The following is a 22,850-nucleotide window of genomic DNA, read 5'->3' as shown; positions in this document are numbered from 1 at the left end:
CCCCATCTACATCCAAGGCCTCTCTGGTTCCATCCAGGCTGAAGATACTCATGTACTCAGCCACTTGTCCATGTCATGGTCTAAGGCTCGTGTCTTCCATCTCAGACACTGGGTTCCAAATGCAGCAGCCTGAGACATCTCTGAGGGTGCTCACGGCCCCAGGCCTGCATATACATCACACGTGTTAATAATTCAGTGACTGAATTTACCACGTAGCAGGCCCTATGCATTTCTGTGCACCCCTACAACTCTCCTTAGCGGTTGGGATGACTGTCTCCCATCTTACAGATGAGATCCCTGAAAGCCTAGAACTAAGTGGTTTGTAGAAGTAACAGAGCAAGGAAACAGGGCATCTGGGGTTCAGCTCTGGTTGGCCTGACTCGGTATAAAGCTGACTCTTCTGCCCCGCCCCCCAGAGGCTGCACCCCTGTAGGCCACTGGTTCTGCCCTAGAGAGCTGTGAGCCTTGTAATCTGGGGCTGCCCCTTCTAGCTACTGTCTGATGGAAGCCAGGAGGGAGCTTTGGTCTGCAAGCTGGGTGGGCCAGGTCCTGTCCTCTGTCCCGGTACATGCGTGAACCCTCACCCTCTCCATCTGTGAAATGGGAGAGCAGGGACTCGGAGGACAGCCTCCTGGGCGTGTGGCTTCTCTGAGCCCAGCAGTGGTGATACCTCAGTGCTGAGTCAAAGGGAGACAGAACTTTGTCAGACGGGCCACGTCATCATAGGCCACCAAGCCTGGTCCTCGGGGGGTTGGAGTAGGCAAGTCTCTGTCCTAGGCCAGGCTGGGGGTACCTAACAGCCCCAGATGGAACCTCCCCCCTCCAGCCCCGGCAGATGGGAGGCTATTTTTTAACCAACCCCACAGGAAGAAGAAGCCAGAAATGAGCTTGGGGGGTGGCGGGGGGGTTAACCCAGGTCCCTGGGGACCCCTCCTATTTGCATCCTCTTCTCCCGCAGCAGCCAGGGAGCTAAGTGGACTTCACCTGAAGCTCCCTGAAGCCTTCCAGAGCTCCCAGCAGATCAGGCTGCTGGATCTGGAAGGTGCCCGCGTGGTCCCCATGTGATGGGAGGGAAACCGAAGCCCAGAGGGGTTGGGCCGGGCCTGCCTTCCTCACTGCTTCTCTGCCATGTGCTCCCACCTCCTCTGCCTCTGCCTTTCTGGGGTGACCCAGAGTGGGACCTTCCTGCATGGCCTCAGTTTCCCCACTTGTAAGGTCCCCTCCGGGCACCTCTGAAGCATCTCCCAGCTGGAGAACCTCCTTCTGAGCTGGGGCCGCCACTCTGTCCCATCTGTCCTGGGTTTCCCTAAGGCCTCATCTCTCTCGAAGCATCAGCCACATGGACACGGCCCAGTGGCAGGTGTCTGGGGACTCTCCCCCCTGCCCAGGAAGAGGATGAACTTCCTGGCCCAAGAAGCGGGGACCAGCCTGGGTAGGGCAAAGCTGCTTCCCCTGCGGTCTCCCTCAGACCACACCACCAGATGTCCCCGGGTCCCCACAGTCAGGGGTTCCTGAAAAGTCGGGTGTCTGTCACAGTGGGTGCAGCCTCTGATGTGTGTTTGCCTCTGTGAGTGGGGGTGTGGGGAGCATGGGGGGTGGTGGGCACACAGCCTGGGGGCCTAACGTAGAGAGAGGGTGTCAGACTTTGGCTGCTGAACTGGGGCAGCTTGTGACGGTGGCCTGACCACACCTACAGCTCCTACCCAGAGCCCTGGGCTGGGACTGGGCTAACCTGAAGGTGGGAGGCTTGTGGGTGAGGTGGGCGCCTGAAGGGCAGGAGTACAGGTGGGGAGGGGCACAAGTGGAGGGGGTACATGTGGGGAAGGCGTGCCCGTGGGGGATGGATCACGGGAGGCAGTGGCATCTGTGGGTGAGGTTACTTGTTGGGGAGGGGTGCATGTGGGTGAAAGCACAGCCCCCAAATGCCATCAGGGCCCCAAGGAGCTGGGACCCCAGTGAATGCTTGCAGGCAGCTGACTCTGACTTACCTCCTTCTTATTGTCTATTTCAAACAATACCGTTAATAAATAACGTTAACTGTGTTAGTCGCTCGTGCTCAATCGCTCAGTTGTGTCCAACTCTTTGCGACCCCGTGGACTGTAGTCCACCAGGCTCCTCTGTCCATGGGATTCTCCAGGTAAGAATACTGGAGTGGGTTGCCAGGCCCTCCTCCAGGGGATCTTCCTGACTCAGGGATCGAACATGTGTCTCCTGCATTGGCAGGCAGAGTCTTTCCCACTGAGCAACTGGGGAAGTCGCTCAGTCATGTCCAACTCTTTGCAACCCCATGGACTGTGTAGCCCACCAGGCTCCTCTGTCCATGGAATTCTCTAGGCAAGAATGCTGGAGTGGGTTGCCATTCCCTTCTCCAGAGGATCTTCCAGACCCAGGGATTGAACCCAAGTCTTCTGCATTGCAGGCAGATTCTTTACTGTCTGAACAATATTAATTGAGTGTCTTATATAACACACCCCTGTCCCTGTGATACAAGTAATATGAGTGCAATGAAAACCTTGGAGAAATACAGAAAAACCACCTAAAAAATGTTAAAGCTGGAAATCTTAGCATCAAAGTAAATACCATGCATCTTTGAGGAGGAAGGAGTTGGCAGAGCTTTTTGATATCACCTTAGTTCTCACACCCTGAGCATTTCGCTGGGGCTACGGGCAGAGCTAAGCACTTGAAATATTATCTTGGTTAATTCTCTGAACTGTTATTTTCCCTCTTGTCCAGATGAGGAAAATGTGTGAAAGGGTGGTTAAATATATCCCATGGGGAGTAAGTAGCAGAGCTAAGATTCAGACCCAGGGCTGGCTAATTTGAAAGTGCAGATCATCCCAGGGTTGGGATCCAGGGCTTGGCTCCTCTGGGAAAACTGTGTTCCCTTATTCATTCCTCCAGAGGTATTTACTGAGCCCTCCTAGGAATCCAACCTAGCTTACCACTGGGAACCTGGCTGTGAACAAGACAGGCCCTAATCGGAGCCCCACATGGTCACAGACTGAGCCCCATCCCTGACTGAGCTGTAGTCCCTCCTCGCCTCATCAGCTGGGGCCTTGTGAGCTTATCGAGGAGGGCCGCAGTGTGTCCAAAGGCGAGGCCAGGTGCCTGCCTCACTCGTCCCATTGTCTGCTCAGGCAGGGAGAGCCTCAGGAGCCCACCCAACGCCCCAGGCCCACTACTCTGGGCCAAGCCCCCCCAACCTGGGGCAGGGGGGAGAGAAACCCAGCTTCCATCCTGCCTCGGCTGAATGGCAAGCCTCCACTCAGAGCATGGGGCCACCCTGGAGTCTGAGCTGGCGTGTACCCCCAGCAGCCCCTTTTAGCCAAGGATAAAGTTATTAGGAATGTCAGGAGGCAACTGTAGAGTATGAAACACAAGTGTGGGGACCTTCTGAACTTGGAGCACTGTGCCATCCATGGGTGGCAGCCCATGAAGCTGGCCCCGCCTGAGGGAGGGCCCCGCTCAGTCATTCAGCTTCTACCCCAGCAACAAAGCCCCTGACATGCAGGGGTGCCGGGGGGCGTGTGTGGTGTGTATCCAGCATGTGCACTCAGGAGCTGCCTTTTGTGTCCTGTGCTGTGCCCGTGGGGGACCCTGTGGCAGTGGGGAGCAGAGCCTGGCATCCAACCCCAGCTCCACCCCCTACACACGATGTGAACTTAGGCAAGTGACTTCACTTCTCTGGGCCTTACTTTCCTCCTCTGCAAAATGGGGACAAAAATACCAACAGCTTGGGGTTTCAGAGTTAGCAGTGACATCAAGTGCTGAGCCCACAATTTCAGAGGTGACTTGAGGCAAAGGAATGTTCCCCTGGACAAGCAAGGGGGTCCATGAACTGGGGTAGAAGCATGTCTGTGTGTGCTGCTCACCTCATGTGGGGGACCCAGATAGAAAATTCCAGAGGACTGCTGCAAGATGCCTAGGCAGGAGGCTTGGGGCACAGTGCTGGATCACACAGAACCTGCACAGGTGGGAGGGACTCCAGGGAGAGGAGCCCCGGGGGAGAGGCTCAGAGTGCTCTTAGGAGAGGGGCAGCAGGGTCACTCCCTGCCAAATGGGAAAGGAGCCCTTTGCTCGCACCGTGTGTGGACCTGGGTCAGCCATCGGACTTTGGCTTGGCTCTTGGAGTGCTCTCTGAGCTCAGCTTTGGCTCAGCTTTCCCCACCTCCGGGCTCCCACGGCTCCATCTCTCAGTTTCCCCAACTATGCACTGATGAAGGAGACGACCGCCATCCATCAAGTGCCTTCTCCGTAGACCACGCGCTGTGTTTTACTAACCTCCCCATCTGGGTTCTCAAATGACCGCTGGCCCATTTCTCAGATGAGGAAACTGCAACCCAGTGAGGGTAATGGCTTACCAGCAAGAAAGCAGCAGAGCCGATTCTGACTGGCTAGGCTTGCACTTTCACTTTTCACTTTCATGCATTGGAGAAGACAATGGCAACCCACTCCAGTGTTCTTGCCTGGAGAATCCCAGGGACGGGGGAGCCTGGTGGGCTGCCATCTATGGGGTTGCACAGAGTCGGACACGACTGAAGTGACTTAGCAGCAGCAGCAGTGGCAGCAGTGTATACATGCCAAACTTAATCTTCCAATTCACCCCCCTGCCCCTCCTTGGTAACCTTAAGTTTGTTTTCTACATCTGTGACTTTATTTCTGCTTTGCAAATAACTTACTGTACCATTTTTCTAGATTCCACGTATGATACGATATTTATCTTTCTCTGTCTGACTTACTCTACTCTGTCTGAATACTCTACTCTGTCTGACAATCTCTGTGCCCATTCATGTTGCTGCAAGTGGCATTATTTTGTTCCTTTTTATGAGCCCCCTTCATTTCTGCTCGGCACCCGATGACATCTGCCGAACACACGTCGAGAGATGTCCCCCTCATTTCCTGGTTTCTAGGAAATGGCAGAGATGTGAGCAGTGCCCCCCACAGAGATGAGTGAGTGGTTCCACCTCTACGGAAATCATCTCCAGTAACTTGCTTCTACTGCTCAGCTGGTCCCCTGCATTCTCATCATCACTGTCTGATTCAGTCCCCACAGCATCCTGGCAAGGTCAGTAGCATCACTATCCCCATCTTACAGATGAGGAAATTGAGGTTCACGGAGGTTAAATGGCCACACAACCAGCAAGTGGCAGATACAGGAGGCAAACCCACAGCTTCTGATTCTAAACCCCACATTCTTTCTCGTGCACATTGATAGGAGAAATAAAAATAGATCTCACTCTTTCAGGATCGATCTTCCCTGGTGATATGCTTTTAAAAATCTAAAGCCTCCCTGCCATAGCACTGAATACATTACAAACTTAAATCTTCAGCAGCTTTATTCTGCTTACAAAAAGCAGTTCATGATGGTTGGGTATAAGACTTATCAAACATTCTGAGTTGGAAAATGAAAAACTTCATAACCTCACCTCAAGAGATAATGTGGGTTGACAGTTGGGCACATAGGTTCTAGGTCTAGATGGTCCAACATGTGCTATTTAAATAAAAATAGTTAAGGTAAAATAATATTAAAAATTCAGTCCTTTATTCAGACTCATTGTGGACCTGGGCCAGCCCATTTCAAGCATTCAGTATTCACACGCAGTGAGTGGCTACAGCGTCAGGCAGTAGAGACAGAACATTTTCATCTTTGCAGAAAGTTCTATTGAATAGCATCGCTCTAGACTCTTGCAAGACATATCCCAACATATATCATATTGATTATCAATATATTTGGTGAAGTTCCAGAATATATCATAAGTCTCTGTATGGCCTCACCTGTAAAGGGAACAACCCTCTAGAGGCAAAAAAAACAGACACAAGGGAAGAGAGTCTAGACTGAAATACACTGAATGATAGCGGTTTTCTGTGAGTGTTGAGATTACAGAATTTATTTTCACATTTCCTAGGTCCTTCAGGTGATCAACAACCTAAAATGCAGGAAGGGTGGGCATTTGGTGAATTCATATTTTCCCTAAAGTTCTTGCTGGTTCTAAAAGCTTCAAGGGATGTGCTTACATAAGACTTCATTTATTATTATTTTTTAAATTGTGGACACATGAAGAATGGAAGCCTGCACAAGTCAAAGGTATGAAGCACAAGGAGGAAAAGCAGACAGAGGTTCATTTTCAGCCCAGGGTCCCTCCTGCTCAGGGCTGTTCTAGGCAGGTCGGCTTCACAGAAATGCAAGCCAAGCAGTCACAAAGGGTCCCTTGTTTAGAAGAGCCCCCACTGGGACTTCCCACTGGGTGGTCCAGTGGTTAAGAATCTGCCTTCCAGTGCAGGGGACTCGGGTTCGATCCCTGGTCGGGGAACTAAGACCCCACATGCCTCGGGGCAACTAAGCTAGTTGTGGCCGCAACCTCTGAGCCTGCACACCACATCTGAGACCCAATGCAGCCAAAAATAAATAAATAAATATTTTTTAAAAAGAAGCAGCAGAGCCCCACTCTTGGTTTCATTCTCGGTATTTTGCCATCCGTACATTCTTAATGGTTTTCAAACAAGGGGCCCTGCATTCTCCTTTTGCACCATGTCCTGCAAAGTTGTTCCATGGGCACCAGTCCCGGGATTCTCCCCGGAATGGGTCTCGTTTTGGCTGCTCTAAACCGTCGACTTGTCCTCGTCAGACCACAGACGAGCCCATCCATGGCGCACTCTACGTGCCTGAGAACAAGTTTGCTTTAGTTACTAAGATGTGTGTCTAGAGAGTGATAAAAATAGGACTTGCAACCGGGTGCAGGAGGGCCCCTGTGGTCTCTACTCACACACAGGAGCTCAAGGCGCACGTCTACACTGGCCTATTTCAGAGACAGCAGCCCGGTGCATCACGGGATGCTGTGCCCCACATCACCGCTTTGCTCGGATCCTGCCTGGACCCCACTGCCTTGAAGGCCATGCCCAGCCTCTAGGCTTGGCTTACCTTCCTTCTAGCGTCTTCTCCCTCCACATCGCTGCAGGACCCCCCAGGCCCTCTCATCTCTAAGCAAGCGTCTCTACAAGGTCCTTCTGCCATATCTTTGCTGATGCCATTTATTCTCCCTGGAACACCAACGATCCTCCCTTCCAAGATCCGTCTATCCCAGATCCTATCCTTTCTGGGAAGCCTGGAAGTAAGTAAGAAGGGCCTGAAGATACTCTAGTAGCACAGAAGAGAATATGGATCACCTTGCCTGGAGGAATCAGGGAGACCTCCATGGAGGTGGCAAGCTGAGACCTTAAAGAAGAGATGTCTGCCAGGTAGAAAGGAGACTTTTGTTGGGTTGGCTTTGATATCAGACAGATTCTGATGTGAATTTGGGCTTTGGTGGTTACTAGCTGCGTAACTAGTTGGGTTAGTTATGTCCCTTTGCTGGGCCTCAGTTTCTTCATCTGTAAAATGGGGGTGACATCGATCGCACCTACTACATGGATTAGAGATTAACTGATTAAAATGGGAGCTCCCACAGTGCCTGGCACACAGCAAGTCGTTAACAAACATGGTTCCCATCTCCCTTCCTTAGGGTCTTTCTTCTATGAAATGTTAGTTTCAGCCCATCAACTGTCGGTCTGCCTCTGTTTGTTCATCTCTGCAATGAAGGTAGTGGTGCCCGGCACACGGAGCTGTGATGAGGATTCAGCGGGGTAATGGGAACATTTACAGAGATCCCAGGAGGCTGAGATTCTATATCGATAGGAAGGGCATCAGCCAAAGAGGTGCTGGCCTTTCTCACTGGGGCATTTTCCTGAGAAAAACTCTTTCCATACATCACGGGCTCCAGGAGGGCAGGCAGTGTTGTCTGTTTGGTCCGCTCTTGAATCCTCAGTGCCCAGCACAGTGTTTGGCGTGCAGATGGTACTCAGCAAATGTCCACTGAACAGCACCAGCTGGCCCACATCGCACCCAGGTACTGGGCACTGGGCATGGGAGAATCCAGGGAAACCAGCCCTTCCCAGGGAACCTGTTTTCAGACTGGGACCACGGTACAGGCCACTAGCATTTCCTGAGCACCTGTTATGTGTACGGCTCCGCCTGGCCCAGGGCAGACCCTCACTCCACTGCCAGGTGGGAGAGAGCCCGGGAGGAAGGCGACGGGCAAGGGGTGTGGGGAGAGGAACAGAGACCAGGGCTGGCCGGCGGGGTCTTGGCTGGACGGGAGCAGACTAACCCCAGGCTGCAACCCCGACTGACAGGGGACCCAGTTCACCTGCTCCTAACAGGGTGGGGCTGCCCCTTCCTCTTCTTCGTTTTGAAAAACTAAAGCTCCCCCCCACTAAATTTATAAGCAATACGTGTTCAGTGTTTAAAACTTTGGAAAACCAGGCGTCCCTGGTGGCTCAGTGGTAATGAATCCTCCTGCCAATGCAGGAGACCTGGGTTCGATCCCTGATCCAGGAAGATCTCACATGTCCCAGAGCAACCAAGCCCGTACGCCACGACCATTGATCCTGTGTCCTAGAGCCCGGGAACCACAACTACTGAGCCCCCCTGCTGCAGCTACTGAAGCCCACTCGCCCTAGAACCCTTGCTCTGCAACGAGAGAAGCCACCCCAATGAGAAGCCTGCACACCACAACTAGAGAATAGCTCCTGCTTGCCTCAACTAGAGAAAGCCTACTCACAGCAACGAAGATCCAGCATGGCCAAAAATAGATAAATAAAAATTTTAAACATTTTGGAAAACCTACAACCATCAAAAGAATTAGAAATAAATGCTCCTCACTATCATTGCATCATGTAGCACAAACTACAGCATTTTTGTGTTTTCCTTCCAGTCTTTTTTCTAAGGCTGACTTGTTCCCACAGGTGGTGTCCTCCGCCCTCTGGGAGGGGACATGGCTGCTCTATAGGGGAGAACCAGGCTCAGTGCCATGAACCCTCGCTACCTAGGACATGGGGCTCCTTGCTCCAACCATCTTGTCCCTGTTGCATCTTGCTGGCCAGAGCTGTGGGTGGGGGGCTCCCTCCATGGCGGGCAAGGAGGATGGAAGGAAAGTCCTCAGGGGGGGCACTTCTCAGGGCCATAGTGGCGTGTTTGTCTTTAGCCACAGGGCACCTGGGCGAGTTGAGTCTGAGGCAGGGGCATGACCAAAATGGACCTTCCTTCTCCTCCCCATCCCCTTTCCTTTCACCCCTTTCATTTGCGCTCCCCAAGTTTTCCTTCCCTTATGTCTTCTGCTTCCTCTACACCCAGCCATTGTTCTCCTCTTTACAAAGGTGAGCAGATCCCTGAAATTACCCTGCATTCTAAAAAAGCCCAGTGGGCAGCCCTTCACCCCAGAGGGGCCAAACGCCATGGAGGAATTTCAGTCAGATGTTCTAGAGGGGGCTAACTTCGGTCACCTCAGCAAATCATAAGTTATGGGCATCCGCCCACACGTAAGTCTGAACCTTTTGCCAAAAACACTTTTCCCAGACGCAAATGAAAACCCCAAAGAGGAACCTAAACCTTCACACGGCTGTGCCGATTGGACATGAGAGCTCAGACTCCCACCAGCAAGCGTTGTTTCAAAGAACGAGCCAGACGGTGAAGAGGAAGTAAGGGGAGAAGCTGGAACCCTCCTGAGAGTCTGTGTTGGTCCATCCATTCACTGGTCCTTTCAGCCCCCACCACTCCCTCCTCTAAGCCCAACCTGCTCCCAGGAGCACTCCCCTTGCCAGGAGGAGGGTAGGGCACTCCTGAGGCCTGGAGAGGAGAAGGGGGGGGGAACCCAGGAAGGCTCCCCAGAAGGGGAGGTCTTTAGACTGGGCCTTGAGAAGAGAGAGGTGGGTTTCTCACCTTCCCCATCCAGTTCAGAGTCAGAATCTTGCCCAGGAGGAACAGGAACACTAAATAGTCATAATTTCCATAATTGGGGAGATCTTGCCTCTGCGCCAAGCCCTGTATTAAGCATGCAATACACATGAGCTCATTAACCCACCCAGCATGCCTTAAAGTGGCTACCGTTTGTTCTTCCCATTGTACAGATGAGAAAACTGAGTTCAGAGAGGCCACACTTTACCCGTGGCCACATAGCAAGGAAGTGGCGGGACCTGGCTGCCGCCTGGGCTTGTGACTAACTGCGTTTCATATTGGCTCTTCTCCATTCCCGTCTCTTGGAGCCATTGACAAGGGGCCTGACGGTCCTTCTTACAGGCTCCCTGCACTTTCCTCTCCAGCATTAACACCAGGGGTCAGTGTTAGAGACAGAGCTGGGGGTTGAGACATGGGAATGTCAGCAAGTGGCAAGTTAGCGAACGGGTCAGTGCACAGGGCCGAGAGTTTCGAGGAGGTGGCCATGCCGAGCGAGCACTCACTATAGACCAAGTGCCATGCAGGCCTTCAGGGCAGGGTTGCCTCCTCTCTTGCAACCACTCTAGCCCCATCTTACGGAGGAGGAAACCAACTCAAAGAAATTAAGTCACGTGTTGGGTCACCCAGCTAACCTAACAGCTTCAACCTGGCCTGACTCCTGAGCTACGTGTGAGGTTGGTCCCCAAGTGGCTGGGGAAAGTCGGTGTTCCTGCTGTGTCCGGGCCTCACACAAGACCACACACCTCTCAGGACCTCAGTTTCCCCGTCTATAAACCAAGGCGGAGGTGCTCTGCCTGCCAGCTCCAACGTTTCTCCTGAATTCACTCACTGTTCTTGCTTCTCGCCATGTCTCCAGGTAGGACAGTCTCGCTCCCAACCCGGCTGTGTTCCTCCAGGAGGTGCCGTTTCAAGGAGGGTGGGATGGAAGACTCGGGCTCCAAATCCACTGAGGGGGTCAAACCCTTCCTTCCCACCTCCCTCTGCCCCCCTAACTTCCAGCAGGTAAGGCAGGCTACTGGGCACCAAGGCGCGAGTGACTGACTGAGGCCCAGGCCAGCCTGGGTCTGAAGCACCCAGGAGGCCAGGGAACCCTGAGGGCCGCAGGGTCCTGAGGAATACTGCTGGCAAGAGGGGATGGGTGAGCTCAGTCTTGAAGACTGGGTGAGGTTCCTTAGCTGCCAGTGGGGCACCCCCCTGCTTGGTGGGTTTGAGGAAGGGTCTGTAGACCAGGTATCCCCAGGAGATGGCTGGAGGACCAGCATCCTTCTGCCCCACTGAACCCTGAGCCCGGACTCCAGTGTCCCTGTCGATGAAGGCATCCGGACTGGCTCCCAGGTGAGGATGGGGTGGGGTGAGTGGGGGGGTGCCACTGCCTTCCTGCTCTCAGAGCCTTCTGGAAGGTCAGGCCCTGTTGCTTGGGGGCATCCGACTCCTGGCCCCCATCTCCCCTGAGAGGCCCCCCCCGCCCCCCGAGTAGCCGAGGAGGCCTCAGCTTTGATGCGGCCACCTCCAGGCCAGGGTGTCAATGGGCTCTCTATGTGACCAGTGGGGCTGCTGGGGGCCGCCGGCCGCCGTCGTGGGCACGGGTGAGGCCTGGACACACAGTCCCACTGTGTGGGGCCGCCTCATGCCCGCCCAGACCCTGTGGCCAGTGGGGGGACTCCCAGGAATGCCCTTCCTGCCTGGGGGGTACTTTGGACAGGCAGGGTGGTCTGGGGAGACGGGCGTGTGCAGGGCGGCCTCAGGAGCCGCCGTCAAAGGGGCTCCGCAGAGGTGGCGCCAGGCAAGCGCCGGAGTGGGTGTGGGTGGCTGGCGGTCAGTTCCTTCATCTCCCGGGGCTGTGGGGGAGGGGAAGCCGCCAAGGGCACGCTGCTCGGGGTGACCAACCATCGTGGGGTGCCCGGGACTCGGGAGAGTCCCCTGTTGTTTGCCCACTGCCTAGAGCTGAGCAAAGGACACAGTGAGTGACCTCTCTGGTCTGAGCAGCTGCCCCACTGGCTGGTGACCTCTGAGTCAGACTCTGCCCAGGGCCATTCTGTTCACCCCCTGCCTCTGCACAGGCCTGGCTGACACCTGAGAGGCCATTTCCCATTCCTTCCAGGTGTCTTCAGGCGCAGAGCTGCCGGTCAGCTGCCCACCGCTGTTCGGAGAACCCCAGCCAGACAGGCCCATCCTAGTCCCCTTCCAGCAGCTCATCCCTCATGGCGCCCCCCAGCCATCCCAGGAAGCGCCCGGCATCAACACATCCTTTGCTGCTTCCCCACCTTGCCCCTTGCCTGGGACATACTTTCCCCGTTGGTCACCTCCTCAGCCTGCAAGGCCAAGCTCCAGCAGAACTGTCTGGCCAGTCGCCCTCTCTGATCCCCCAGCCCTCTTGTTCTTAGTTCCTTATAACATTTATCCCATCCCGGTGCAATTTTCAGTTCACCATCTCTTTCTACACCAGACCGTGACTTCTTCAAGGGTGGAGAGCCTGACCTAGTCACCCTTGCAGCTGAGCTCCCGGCACAAGGCCAAGCTCAGGATAATTTGAAAAATGAAAACGTTTAGCAAGCGCTTACTCTGTGCCAGGTACCCTGCTTGTTTAATTCTCTCCAGAGCCCATGAGGTTGGTGTAATCATCGCTCCCATTTTACAGATGGGGAAACAGGTACGGAGAGGTGAAGCAACTTGCCTCGGGCTATGATGCTCTGAAGGGCGGAGGCAGGACTTGAGCCTGGAGTGTCTGATTCCAGAACCCAGCCTGAATCTCATTATCTCCTCCTTGATGAGCGTATGTGGAATTACTGAGTCAGGGAAAACCTCTACCTCCCTGCGATTCCTGCATGTGGCAGTTTAGACCCATTTCCTCCAGCTCCCTCCCTGGAGGGGTGCCCTCCCTGAGTGTCCTGGGGAGGGTGCATTTTGGGGGTGCTATGAGGGTGGCCTGCTGCAAGAGGACACCCCAGCGGGTACAGAGATAGGCCTCGGGGGAAGATCCAGAATGAAGGTGCTGGCCCTCCAAGGGCTGTGGACAGGCCCCTGGGCATTCCCAAGCCATAGCCCCGTTTGTCCAGTGGGGACCCCAAGGCCCAGAGACCGGGCAGGACTTGTCCATAGTCGTGCAGTGTGTTCTTAGGCCTCAGCTTCCCCATTTGTCAAAGAGAGGATTCATACCCCTTCTCCTCCCTGGGAGAATCCTCGGGAGAAGAGATGGGAGAAGGCGGAGAAATGCACCCCAGGAGCCCCCTTCGCCCCCTCAGTGCCTGGGATTCTGCCAACAGTCTGCCAGCTCTGTGGGGTAAGCATCGCCCTCTTCTCGTCCCCTCCTCACCCTCTAACTCAGGTGGGGATCAAACGCCTCTCCACGCTCTCCCCATCCTCCCAGGTGGCTCAGTGGTAAAGAATCTGCCTGCCGCTGCAGGGGACACAGAACACTCAGGTTCGATCCCTGGGTCGGGAAGATGTCCTGGAGGAGGAAATGGCAACCCACGCCAGTATTCCTGCCTGGAGGATCCCATGGGCAGAGGGAGCCTGGCCGGCACATGTGCACGCACGCCAGGCTCTCCCCAGACCTCGTCATCACAGAGAACTGAGAGGAGTTCTGGAATCCAGAACCCAAGTCGAAAAACCTCTCAGGAGGTGGTGATGTCCTGAGACCCGCTTGCTCTACCACTTCCAGCTAAGGAACTAGGCCCGTAGGCCTGAATTCAGGGCCTCCATGGACTCGGCAGGAAACACATGACGTCTTTCCTTTCACTGACCTCTAGCTAAAGTTTAGCATCTTTTTTCCACAGTGACTTTGTCGCCCGTGGAAATCGCAGACATCCTTCAGTCTCCTTAGGGCTGTCACGATTCTCCTGAGATACTGTGTATGCCCTTCCCTGTCGCATCATGGCCCTTACTGTCGCCACTGAGAGGCCCGTGGTCACGGTGTCACACACTGGCTTTTTTTATAGTTTGAAGACAGCGTTTCTATAGATCTGAGGTGTTTTTTTTTTTTTTTTTTTTCATAGTTCTTTGTATTTTGTTTTATGCATTTAAAAATACGATTCTGAGGCGTCCATAGGCTTCCTGAGAGTCCGCAAAGGTCCCCGGCTTCCGGCAGGTTAAGAGTGGATTAGCATGGAACGAGCGCTGCAGGACCCCAGGGTTGGATCTCTCTGGGGACAGAATTGGGAAACCTCTGGAGACAAAATTTGGGAGGCAGATCCATCTAAGTGAGTGGGAACTGTTTGGGGGGATAGAACTGGGCAAGACAGGGGACCAGATGGTGTGGACAGGACATGGAACTTCAGGGAAAGCTTCAGACGGCAGACAGAGCACCCCACCCCACCCCCACCCTAGCTTACCAGATCACCCTCCAGGGATCAGCACGCTCTACCGGGCAGGCTCCCAGCTCTGTGCACACAGCCAGCCCAAAGCCACTAGCTGTCCCCTCCCTCTCCCTCCAGGTCACCTCTACCATCTCTCAGGAGCCCACCCTAGGTGGGTGGCCCTTTAGTCCCGGCTCCTAAATTTCCTTTGTTTTGAGCTCAACGTTTCTCCATCTTGCTCACGGAGAGAGAAGTACAGATTACAAAGACCCAGCAAATGGTTTTTATAAACTCCTATTTTCTTGCCACAGCACTGCCTTTAATTAGCTCGCAGGACTACAAAGGGAGCAGCGTTATAATAGGAGCCGCTGGAAGGAAGGAGCCCACGGCGCTCGGCTCCCAGACCCAGGGCTGTTGCTGGTCACCGGCCACAAGCAGGTTTGACAGGAGTGCCCCCACCACAGGGACGGCAGCCCCCACAAACCGCCTCTCCCCAACTCAGCCCCCCGACTGCAGCCGCACAGCCTGCTTCAGCCCCTCTCCAGGCAGGAGGGAGCGCGTCCAGCCCTCAGACAAGCCCGTGCAGAAGCCTTTGAACAATAAGCACTCAAATGTGCCTCGGTCCCTGCACAGAGCTGGCTGCCCAAGGACTGGCTTGGAGTCAGTCCACAGCGGGACAGGCAGATGGGCAGATGGACAGTCAGACCGGCTACTGCATCTCAGCTGACCACCTCAGCAGAGCAAAGGCAAGGCCTGGACCCCAAACCCTGGAGTTCTGGCTTCCACTCCATCCCTCTATTCCGGAGGAGAAGTCATCCCAGTGTACAACCCCGAGGCCCTGCCCTCACACACAGGCTATTCCCAGCCTCAGGCAATCAGAATGTCACAGCCAGAGGGGCCTTCATTTGAGGCACAGAGACGTTAAGTAACTTGTCTAAGGCTGCCCAGCAGGGTAGCCACTGATCTTGGCCTCAGGGTCTCTTGACCCCTGATCCCAGGTGCCACAGCCCCATCTGGGCTCCCACTAGTGAGGGGGAAGGCAACAGGGTGTTGTCTGAGGCCCTGGCACGTCACCTCGAAGGTCCAGACAGAGGCAGGAACAGTCTCCCCCTGAGTTCTAGCCTCAATCAGAGGTTCCCAGTGGGGCATCTGGGAACTAAATCCTTTTTGAGGGACATGACTTAGACCTCTGGGTCCCTCTAGGCCATATATAGAAACAACTGATTTCTCCCCATGACCAAATCCACAGACCTTCCTGAGGCCTGCTCCCCGCACTCTGATCCAGGCTCAGGGCCACCCAGAGCTGCATGCATTCCAACAAAAGCCTGGACCCCTTTCTCCCTCTGCTTCCCTAGTCCCAGGGGTTCCTCGGAAAATGCAGAGTTAGGGGAAGGTCCTTGGGAAGGTCTCTGAGTCCACCAATGTAAGACTTGCCCACTGCCTGCTCCGCGGCTCTGGGCAGAAGCCGGCTGGGCCCCTGGGGGATGGGAGAATCTGAGTATCTCCCTGAGCACAGGTAGAGGGTCTGAGCACCCCAGAAGGGCCAGGGGCTAGGGTTTCAGGGCCCCAGAGCCCCCCGGGGGAGGCAGGAAGCCTCGTGAGGTCACAGGGACACCCCCGTGTCCTCTCCACCTCACGACCCTTGGAGCTCTGGTCTTTGAGGTCTTGAGGTCTCGTGGTATCCATGACCCTCACCACGAACGGTCCCCACCAGCTGAGGATAAAAGTTCACAAAGATGTCCCACTCCAGGAGACCACGGAGGCCACCAAGCCCAGTTCCCACCTCCGGCTTTCAGAAGCCAGCGGATTTAGGTAACCAACCCTGGGCCCTTGAAGGCAGCCAGGGCGGGCGGTGGAGGGTCGTGGTCCGGGGCCTGGCCCCAGCTCCCCACCCAAAAGGGCGCTCATTACTCACCGCGGATGAAGGTCTGCGAGTAGGTCGAGAAGGAATCGAAGATGCTGTTCGATGCCATGCCCTGCTCTGAGGAAGGCGAGGTTTCAGCCCTTCTGAGGGTTGGGTTGGGATAACTTGGTTGGCTGTTGTTTTATTTTTTCCTAGCTACTTTTGAAAATAAAGTGGGGGGGGGTTGCCTTTTGTTTGTTTTTTTTTTGTCGTTTCGTCCTTTTCGCTCCCCCCCCACCCCCACCTACTGCTATGAAAAAGAAAAAAGGAAAGAACGCGAGAGTGTGTGTGTGAGCGAGAGAGGAAAAAAATCCCCAAGGAAAGTAAGTTTCTGTTTGTACCCAAGAATTTGGATTCCCGGTCCCACAGGAATGTCTCGCCACAAATTTTCAACAGAAGCGTATGCAGAGTGTATCATTAGATGGCGGGAAGGGGCCTTCGGCAGCCAGGGCAGGAGTCGCGGGGCGGTGAGAGCAGAGGCAGCCCAGCACCAGGCGCCACGGGAATGAATGAATGAGGCTCGCCCCTGTCAGAGCTCAGCTCAGTGGGTGCGAGGGCGGCCGGGGGTGGGAGGACCGGGAGCCAACCAGCTCCGGCGCAGGGCCCCCCGAAGGCGGCCGAGGGCCTGGCCTTGTGGTTCTGTGGTTGAGGGACCAGGCCTTCACGGTGTCAACCCAACCTCAGCTCACAGGATGCAAGAAGCCAGCTCGCGGCCTTGGCCCATTGGCTGGGCAGCAGTCACCTGGGCCGTGATGTCACAGCCTCTTAGAAGATCTTGTGGCTGCCTCACTCCCTTTTTAGAAAAAAAAAAAAAAGAGAGAGAGAGAGAGAGAAAAGGGATGGCTTTTATTTGTGGGGCTGGCCTCAGCACGCGGCCCAAAAGCAGAACTGAAAGCGGCTGGGGCAGGAGTGGCTGGCTGGTGGTTTGGATCCTGTGGAAAACTCCTTTTTAATGAAGGCCAGTGTGGGCCCAGGTAGCAGGGAGCCCCAGGAGCCCGGATCCCTCCAGGCACCCCCAACCCTGGGCTGTGGGTGGCTGTCAGCCGGCCATCGTCAACCAATTCGGTCCCCGAGAGGTGTCCACGCGTGTGGCTGGGTGACACTTCGGGGAGCTTTTATGGGAGTTGGGATCAGGCACCAAGGGGGAAATACATGAAGGGGCGTCACCAGCGCTCACGCTGGAGCCCTTGGGCCTCCAGAAAGGGCTTCCTAGGGGCTTGTCAAGGGGCCTTGTGCAGAGCCTGGGGTCTGAGGGCCGCACTCAGTCATTCAAGGCCCTTTGCTCACTTTGCCCACCCGTGCATCTCTATGGGGTTCTCTGTTCCAGCCTCATGTGCCTGGACTTGCCTGCCTCTAGGCCTTTCCTCTTGCTCTCCGGTCCCCACTGCCTCCAACCCTCCCGCTCCCCCTCTGCCGGCTCCCAGTGTCCTTCATCAGCCCCCTGAATCCTTCAACTCCCAGAGGGACTCAGAAGTAGAAAAGACATGGAGGATGATTCAACTCCACATTTCCGTGTTTTCCCAGAAGCCAGGTCAGGCTTTGGGGGGAGGGTGGAAGCTTCACCATTTCCCTGGAAAGCTCTACTACTCTCCCATTTCATGGGCCAGACCACTGAGGCCCGAGACATTGAAGTCAGCTCGTGCAAGGCCACACAGTATTCTGAGTGGGATTGGAATGTCAGCTTCTGGCTCACCAGGCTGGGCCTCAGCCACAACACCCCAGGGCTCTGCAGTGTCCTCTAAGCCAAACCCCGAGGCTCCCAAGAGCCCTCTGCAACCTGGGCACCACCACCCGGCCTCTCCTAGGGAGCCCAAGCTTAGGCCCAGGCTCCGCCATCTCTGTAGGCTAAGACAGCGGAGAAGGGGCATCCGGGGGAAGAGGAGCTTGGCCCAGGTCCCAAGGAGACTTGCTTCTGCTCACCGCCTCCCTGGGTCACCTGGGAGTGGCGTGCCCTTGGAAATTCGCTGTCGGTGTCTCACCTGCGTCCTCCTGGAAACTCAGTCTTCTGTTCCCTAGTGGCAAGTTGCTGGGGGTGGGGGTGGGGTTCTAACTTCTCCAGGTAGGAAGCAGGTTTAAGTGAAAGGTGCAGGGCTCTGAGGTCAGATTCAACTTCTAGTCCAGCTCTGCTGAACCCCAGCTGCAACGCCGTGGGGCCAAGTCACTGCCCTCCTCTGGGCCTCAGTTTCCTTTCCTGTAGAATGGGGATAACACATTTCTCGGAGGACACACAGCTAAGTGAGGACGCCGTGAAGTCTGGCTTCCTTGCCTGAGTCTGGGTGATGTAATTCGGGCTCCATTATGAGTAAGTGCAGGAAAAGAGCCATCACGGTCACACAGGAGTATAGACTGCCCCTGCTGGAAACTCATTGGCTGGCCTGGCCTGGGCAGGGCTGGGCGGTAGGGATCGGGGTGGGTCAGCGGCACAGCCGGCCAAGGGGCCTTGGCCTCCTGGCTAAATTTGGAGTGTTTTGGAGTCTGCCATGTTGTGAAACTGATCAGAGATGAAAACAACTGGAAAGACCCCCCTTTAACAGAATGGAAACTGAGGCCCCCAGAGGGGCAGAGACGCACTCTGAACTCACCAGTGAGTCAGTGGAACCCGGGCCCCTTGCTTCCCTGCCCAGGAGCTGTTTCCACTCTGCCGCCGCCGCCTCGAGTTTCTAATGTACCACCCTACGCACTTGGCTGTTTTTTCCACACGTAAGAGTGGGCTCCCCCATAACACCTATAATTTGGTCACTCTGAGGGACTCCCCCTCCCTGGGAAGCTGAGTTCAGACCCAGGGAGGAGGGGGGCCCAAGGGGGTACATGTGTGAGGCAGGTGGCTTGCTGCCTTCCTGGGACCATGCAGCAAAGGCCTGCTGGGTAACGAGCTTGGTTTCTCCCTCAAGAGGCTTATAATCTCCACGCGCCCTTTCAAAAGCGTGCACCAGTCTTTGCACGAACCTCTGAAGGCTGCCCAGGGAAGAACCTTCCTGAAGCCTGCCTTTGGTCCTTATGAGCTGTGAGATCATGGGCAAAGGCTTTTTCCTTTGAGCCCGCTTCCTCGCCTGTGAGATGGGACCCACTTACAATTGCAAAGAGGATTAAATGAAAAACATACTGTGAGCATGCCCGGCACTCAGTAGGCGCCCAGTTCCCAGGACTCCCGTTGCTGCCACTTCTGACCATGCACCCTCTCGGTATGTAGTGAGCAGTCGAGTGTCCTCTTGTTCTCCACTAGAAAAAATATATCTGGTACCACAGACGCCTCTGAAACATTTAATCTAAAATTTTGGTTGAATGAGGAAATCACTGAAAAAAATAGTGATGCTCCTTTTTATATGTTTAAGTTTATCAATGTGTACCAAATGGCCTCCCTCTTGTTCTTCTGTCTTAAATCAACCCAGAAGGAGTCTCCTGCGACGTCCAGGTTTGTCCTCTTTAACATGGAACACAGACGTAAAAATGCTTATGAAGCGATTAGCACCGTAGCAGTGCTGAGCCTTTTGCCCAATCTTTCACAATGTTTCACCCACACTTAATTCAGCTTAGTTTTTAGCAACTTGCCTTCAATGAATCTTTCCAAGGTACTCAACCTTGGAAAGTGTTCATAGAGACAGACACCCCCGCTTTGCCTCACACCACCCATAACATCACATCACCGCTAGTGAGGGTCCAATGACGAAAACAGAAGCCACTTAGAGTGATGGAAACTGAAGGAAGGACCTTAGTTCAGGGATTATTGGAAACCCAGGTGATAGAAATGCTGAGAAGACAAACAGAGGTGGGGAGGAGCCCCAACAGCAAGAAGCCACCGCCACCCGAGGGACACAAGGAGGAGTGACGTCACCAGTGCCCCCAGCGGAAGCAGGAGCGTGGAGGGCCAGTCTCGCATTTACTGGAGCCACAGAGGAGGCTCAGCCGCCATGGAGAGGCCCCTGAGACAAAGAGTAAAGAAACTTCTCCCCTCCTCCCATCCTTCCGTCTCCTCCTGGTGCCTCCCGATGGCTGAAGGAGCTGGAGCAAACTGACTCAGTGGAATCAGTTCTCTGCATTATAGAGTCAAACAGGAGAGGGAGTAGATAGATCTGAAGGCAAAGTGGCCCCAAACTGGCATGGTAGCCCCTGGAGTTCTGTAACCATGGAAACCCAACGGGGGTGAATGGGTATGGGAACAAAGCCAACAGATGTTTGGCAAGTTGACAGCTCAGTGGGCTGGTGGGGCCAGAAGGTGTGGGTCCCAGTGAGGGACCTGCCACCCAGTCATATATCCACTGGTATATTACCCCAGAATTACCCGTGAGCTCCATGGACCATTTACACTGGGGTCAGTTAAGAAAACACCTACTGTGAATGGTGACGAAATTAGTTTTCTTAACCTGTGTGCAGAGCTGATGGTTTCACTAGGGCTTTGGGTGACTGTGACTGAGGAATTACAAGCACTGGCTTCTAGGCCTGTCTGTGAACTTTACAAAGATGGCACATTTCTGAGCCCACTGGACCCTCCCAACCACCTGTGGGATAGGTGTGTCTCTCTTCACTTTTCTGATGAGGAAAAGACTAATCCCAGGGATTAACCCCACGTTTTAGTTTCTAGGGGTCAGCAGAGCCAGCTTGCAGCGAATAGCGAGCAGATTTGAGGTGGGCACTGGTCTTCAAGTTCAAACTCCAGCTTTCCAGCAGTCAATCACATTGCTGGGCCCAAGGAAGGTGCTGGAATGATATTTGATATCTACTGCAGGCTTCCCCAATGGCTCAGCAGGGAAAGACACCGCCTGCAATGCAGGAGAAGTGCATTTAATCCCCGGGTCAGGAAAATCCCCTGGAAAAGGAAATGGCAACCCTCTCCAACATTCTTGCCTGGAGAATCCCACGGACAGAGGAAACTGGCAGGCTATAGTCTATAGGGTCAAAGAGTCGGACACGACTGAAGCGACGAAGTACATAGGCTGCCCAGGGGGCTCCACCTTCAGAGCTGAGTGCAGAGACGTCCAGATGAGATGTCCCCGCCCCCAACTCCATCTTCCCTCTCCCCACCAGCCAGGTCACCACCTCTTGATCTATCATGAGATCAGGGTAGCAGATGAGTTCTGCAAGCATGCTGCCTACCCAAGGGGCCAGGATACCCAGATCAATGATCATTAGCTAAGAACCTACCAGGTGGGATCCACATGATGAGAGCTTTCTGCACAGAATCTCCAGTGGTGGGCTCTCAGGATGGGCCCCCATGCAAAGTGGTCTTCCGGCCATCTCTTGGGAGCAGTCAGAGAGGCCAGGAGACCCGCCCAAGGGCACCCAGTTTGCAGGTGGAAGAAGCAGGATCAAACCCAACCTGCCCACCATCCGCTTTCTGGGCTTCTCCCCACCCCACCCCCAGTTTCTCTCTTTCCTGTTGTTTGTTTCAGAAAACTGCTCAGGGTGCCCCCTTCAGAACTGCCCCCTCCCTCTCCCCCACCTTCCGGTCTCAGCCCCCTTCTGCAGGCAGGCCTCCCCTTGCTGGACCCCTCATTGCCATCCCGTGGAGCTGCCAGAGGCTTGGGGGTACTGAGGACTATCCTGTAACCATCTTTACTCTCAGCATCTGCTTCACCAGGGACCTCCACAGCTCCACACAGTGGCTTTTCCTTCCGCCTGGAATTCCACCACTAGCGCACGTTTGGGCTTGAATATATTTCAGCCACAAGCTCTCTGTCAAAAGAGGCAGAGAGAAGTGGGTGGAGGAGTCACAGAGCCGCCTGAAGAGGGAAGAGCCCAGGCTGGGCTGATCAACTGCCCCCTGGAAGGGCTTGCTGCCTCCCTCTCTGGACCGAGTTTCCTCACTACTTAAAATCATGACCCCCGGGTCCCCCGTTCCACTGCCCCCCGCACGCGAACACCCTGGGCAGACACAGCCGAGATGGTTCTCTCCCTTTTACAGCTGGGGAAACTGAGGCTGGCAGAGGCGAAGGGCCTCACCAGTCTCAGGCGTGGTAAGAGGGAGTCAACAGCTGGTCTGCTGCCGCCACATCCAGCCACCCCCAGGGCCCCCCTTGACTTCCCTTGTCTCCCTCAAGTGCCCCACGAGGGAGGCCGAGGTGCTGGGGTCTTGGGAGTCAGGAGAGCTGGGCTCAGGTCCCAGCTCTGGCACTTCCTGACTGTGTGATGCTGGTGTCGGCTGGTCCTTTCCCAGTCTCACTCCTTTCCCTCATCTTCGAGATGGGGAGAATCAAAAGCCTTTCTCTCCTCCCAGGGTGGGCAGGTGAGGAGGGACCACCCCGGGGAGGAATACACGTAGGCAGTTGGCTGGAGTAAGCTGTTTTCTGGCTCTTAGACGAGCCTCTGTAGCAATGCTTAAGGCTGCTGTGTGTGGGGTCGGGGGCAGGGCAGAACTGGGCCGTAGGAGGGGGCGTGTGGCTGACTCACCACTTCCCCAGGGTCCTTGGTGCCCCCCTGGCAGACCCCTGCCTCCAGCCCAGTCCCACCAAGGCCCTGCCTGGGTTCTGAAGGCCGACTCCAGTCAACGGCCACCTGAACCCAGGTCCCCAGGCTGTGTTCCTTTGAGAGCTGGAAAGCCTTGCCATAACACGTTTCCTCCCTCGGAGTCCCAGGCCCCTCGGAGGAAGCAAGGAAACCCCAGGCTGTGGCCCCTTTTGGCTCATAAAACGATCTTTTTCTCTGGGTTTTTTCAGTGGAATAATCTATTTTTAGCATCAAAGAGCTCTGCCAGGGGCTTCGACCTGCGGAGGGACTGGCTTCGTGTGACCACAAACCCTGCCGGAGGTGGGCACCCCTCAGAGGGGTGGTGGTGGGGCAGGAGGGCAGCGAGGAAGGGTGTGCCCCCACCCCCGCCCCCAGGGCCACGCGCTGCAGACTCTGGCTCAGGGCTCCTTCTTCTCCTGTTCAGGGAAGGCTTGTTTGGGGC

At 55.1% G+C, this 22,850-nt stretch overlaps 1 protein-coding gene across 1 annotated transcript in view; it reads right to left on the bottom strand.

Moving 5' to 3' along the window:
- RUNX3 (RUNX family transcription factor 3) overlaps window positions 1–16,565 on the bottom strand; it is a 64,445-nt gene extending 47,880 nt beyond the window's left edge. The window contains exons 1-2 of the mRNA NM_001369867.1: window positions 16,309–16,565; window positions 15,980–16,045 (exon numbers count right to left, since the gene is read on the bottom strand). Of these exons, the coding sequence (NP_001356796.1) occupies window positions 15,980–16,037 (58 nt within the window). The 5' untranslated portion in view covers window positions 16,038–16,045; window positions 16,309–16,565. The remainder of the gene's footprint in view (window positions 1–15,979; window positions 16,046–16,308) is intronic.
- Window positions 16,566–22,850: the final 6,285 nt, after the last annotated feature.

The sequence above is a fragment of the Bos taurus genome, chromosome 2 (genome assembly GCF_002263795.3).
Source record: "Bos taurus isolate L1 Dominette 01449 registration number 42190680 breed Hereford chromosome 2, ARS-UCD2.0, whole genome shotgun sequence".
In the NCBI taxonomy this organism is placed as follows: domain Eukaryota; kingdom Metazoa; phylum Chordata; class Mammalia; order Artiodactyla; family Bovidae; genus Bos; species Bos taurus.
The sequence above is the reverse complement of the archived record's forward strand: the minus strand, read 5'-3'. Positions and strand labels throughout refer to the sequence as shown.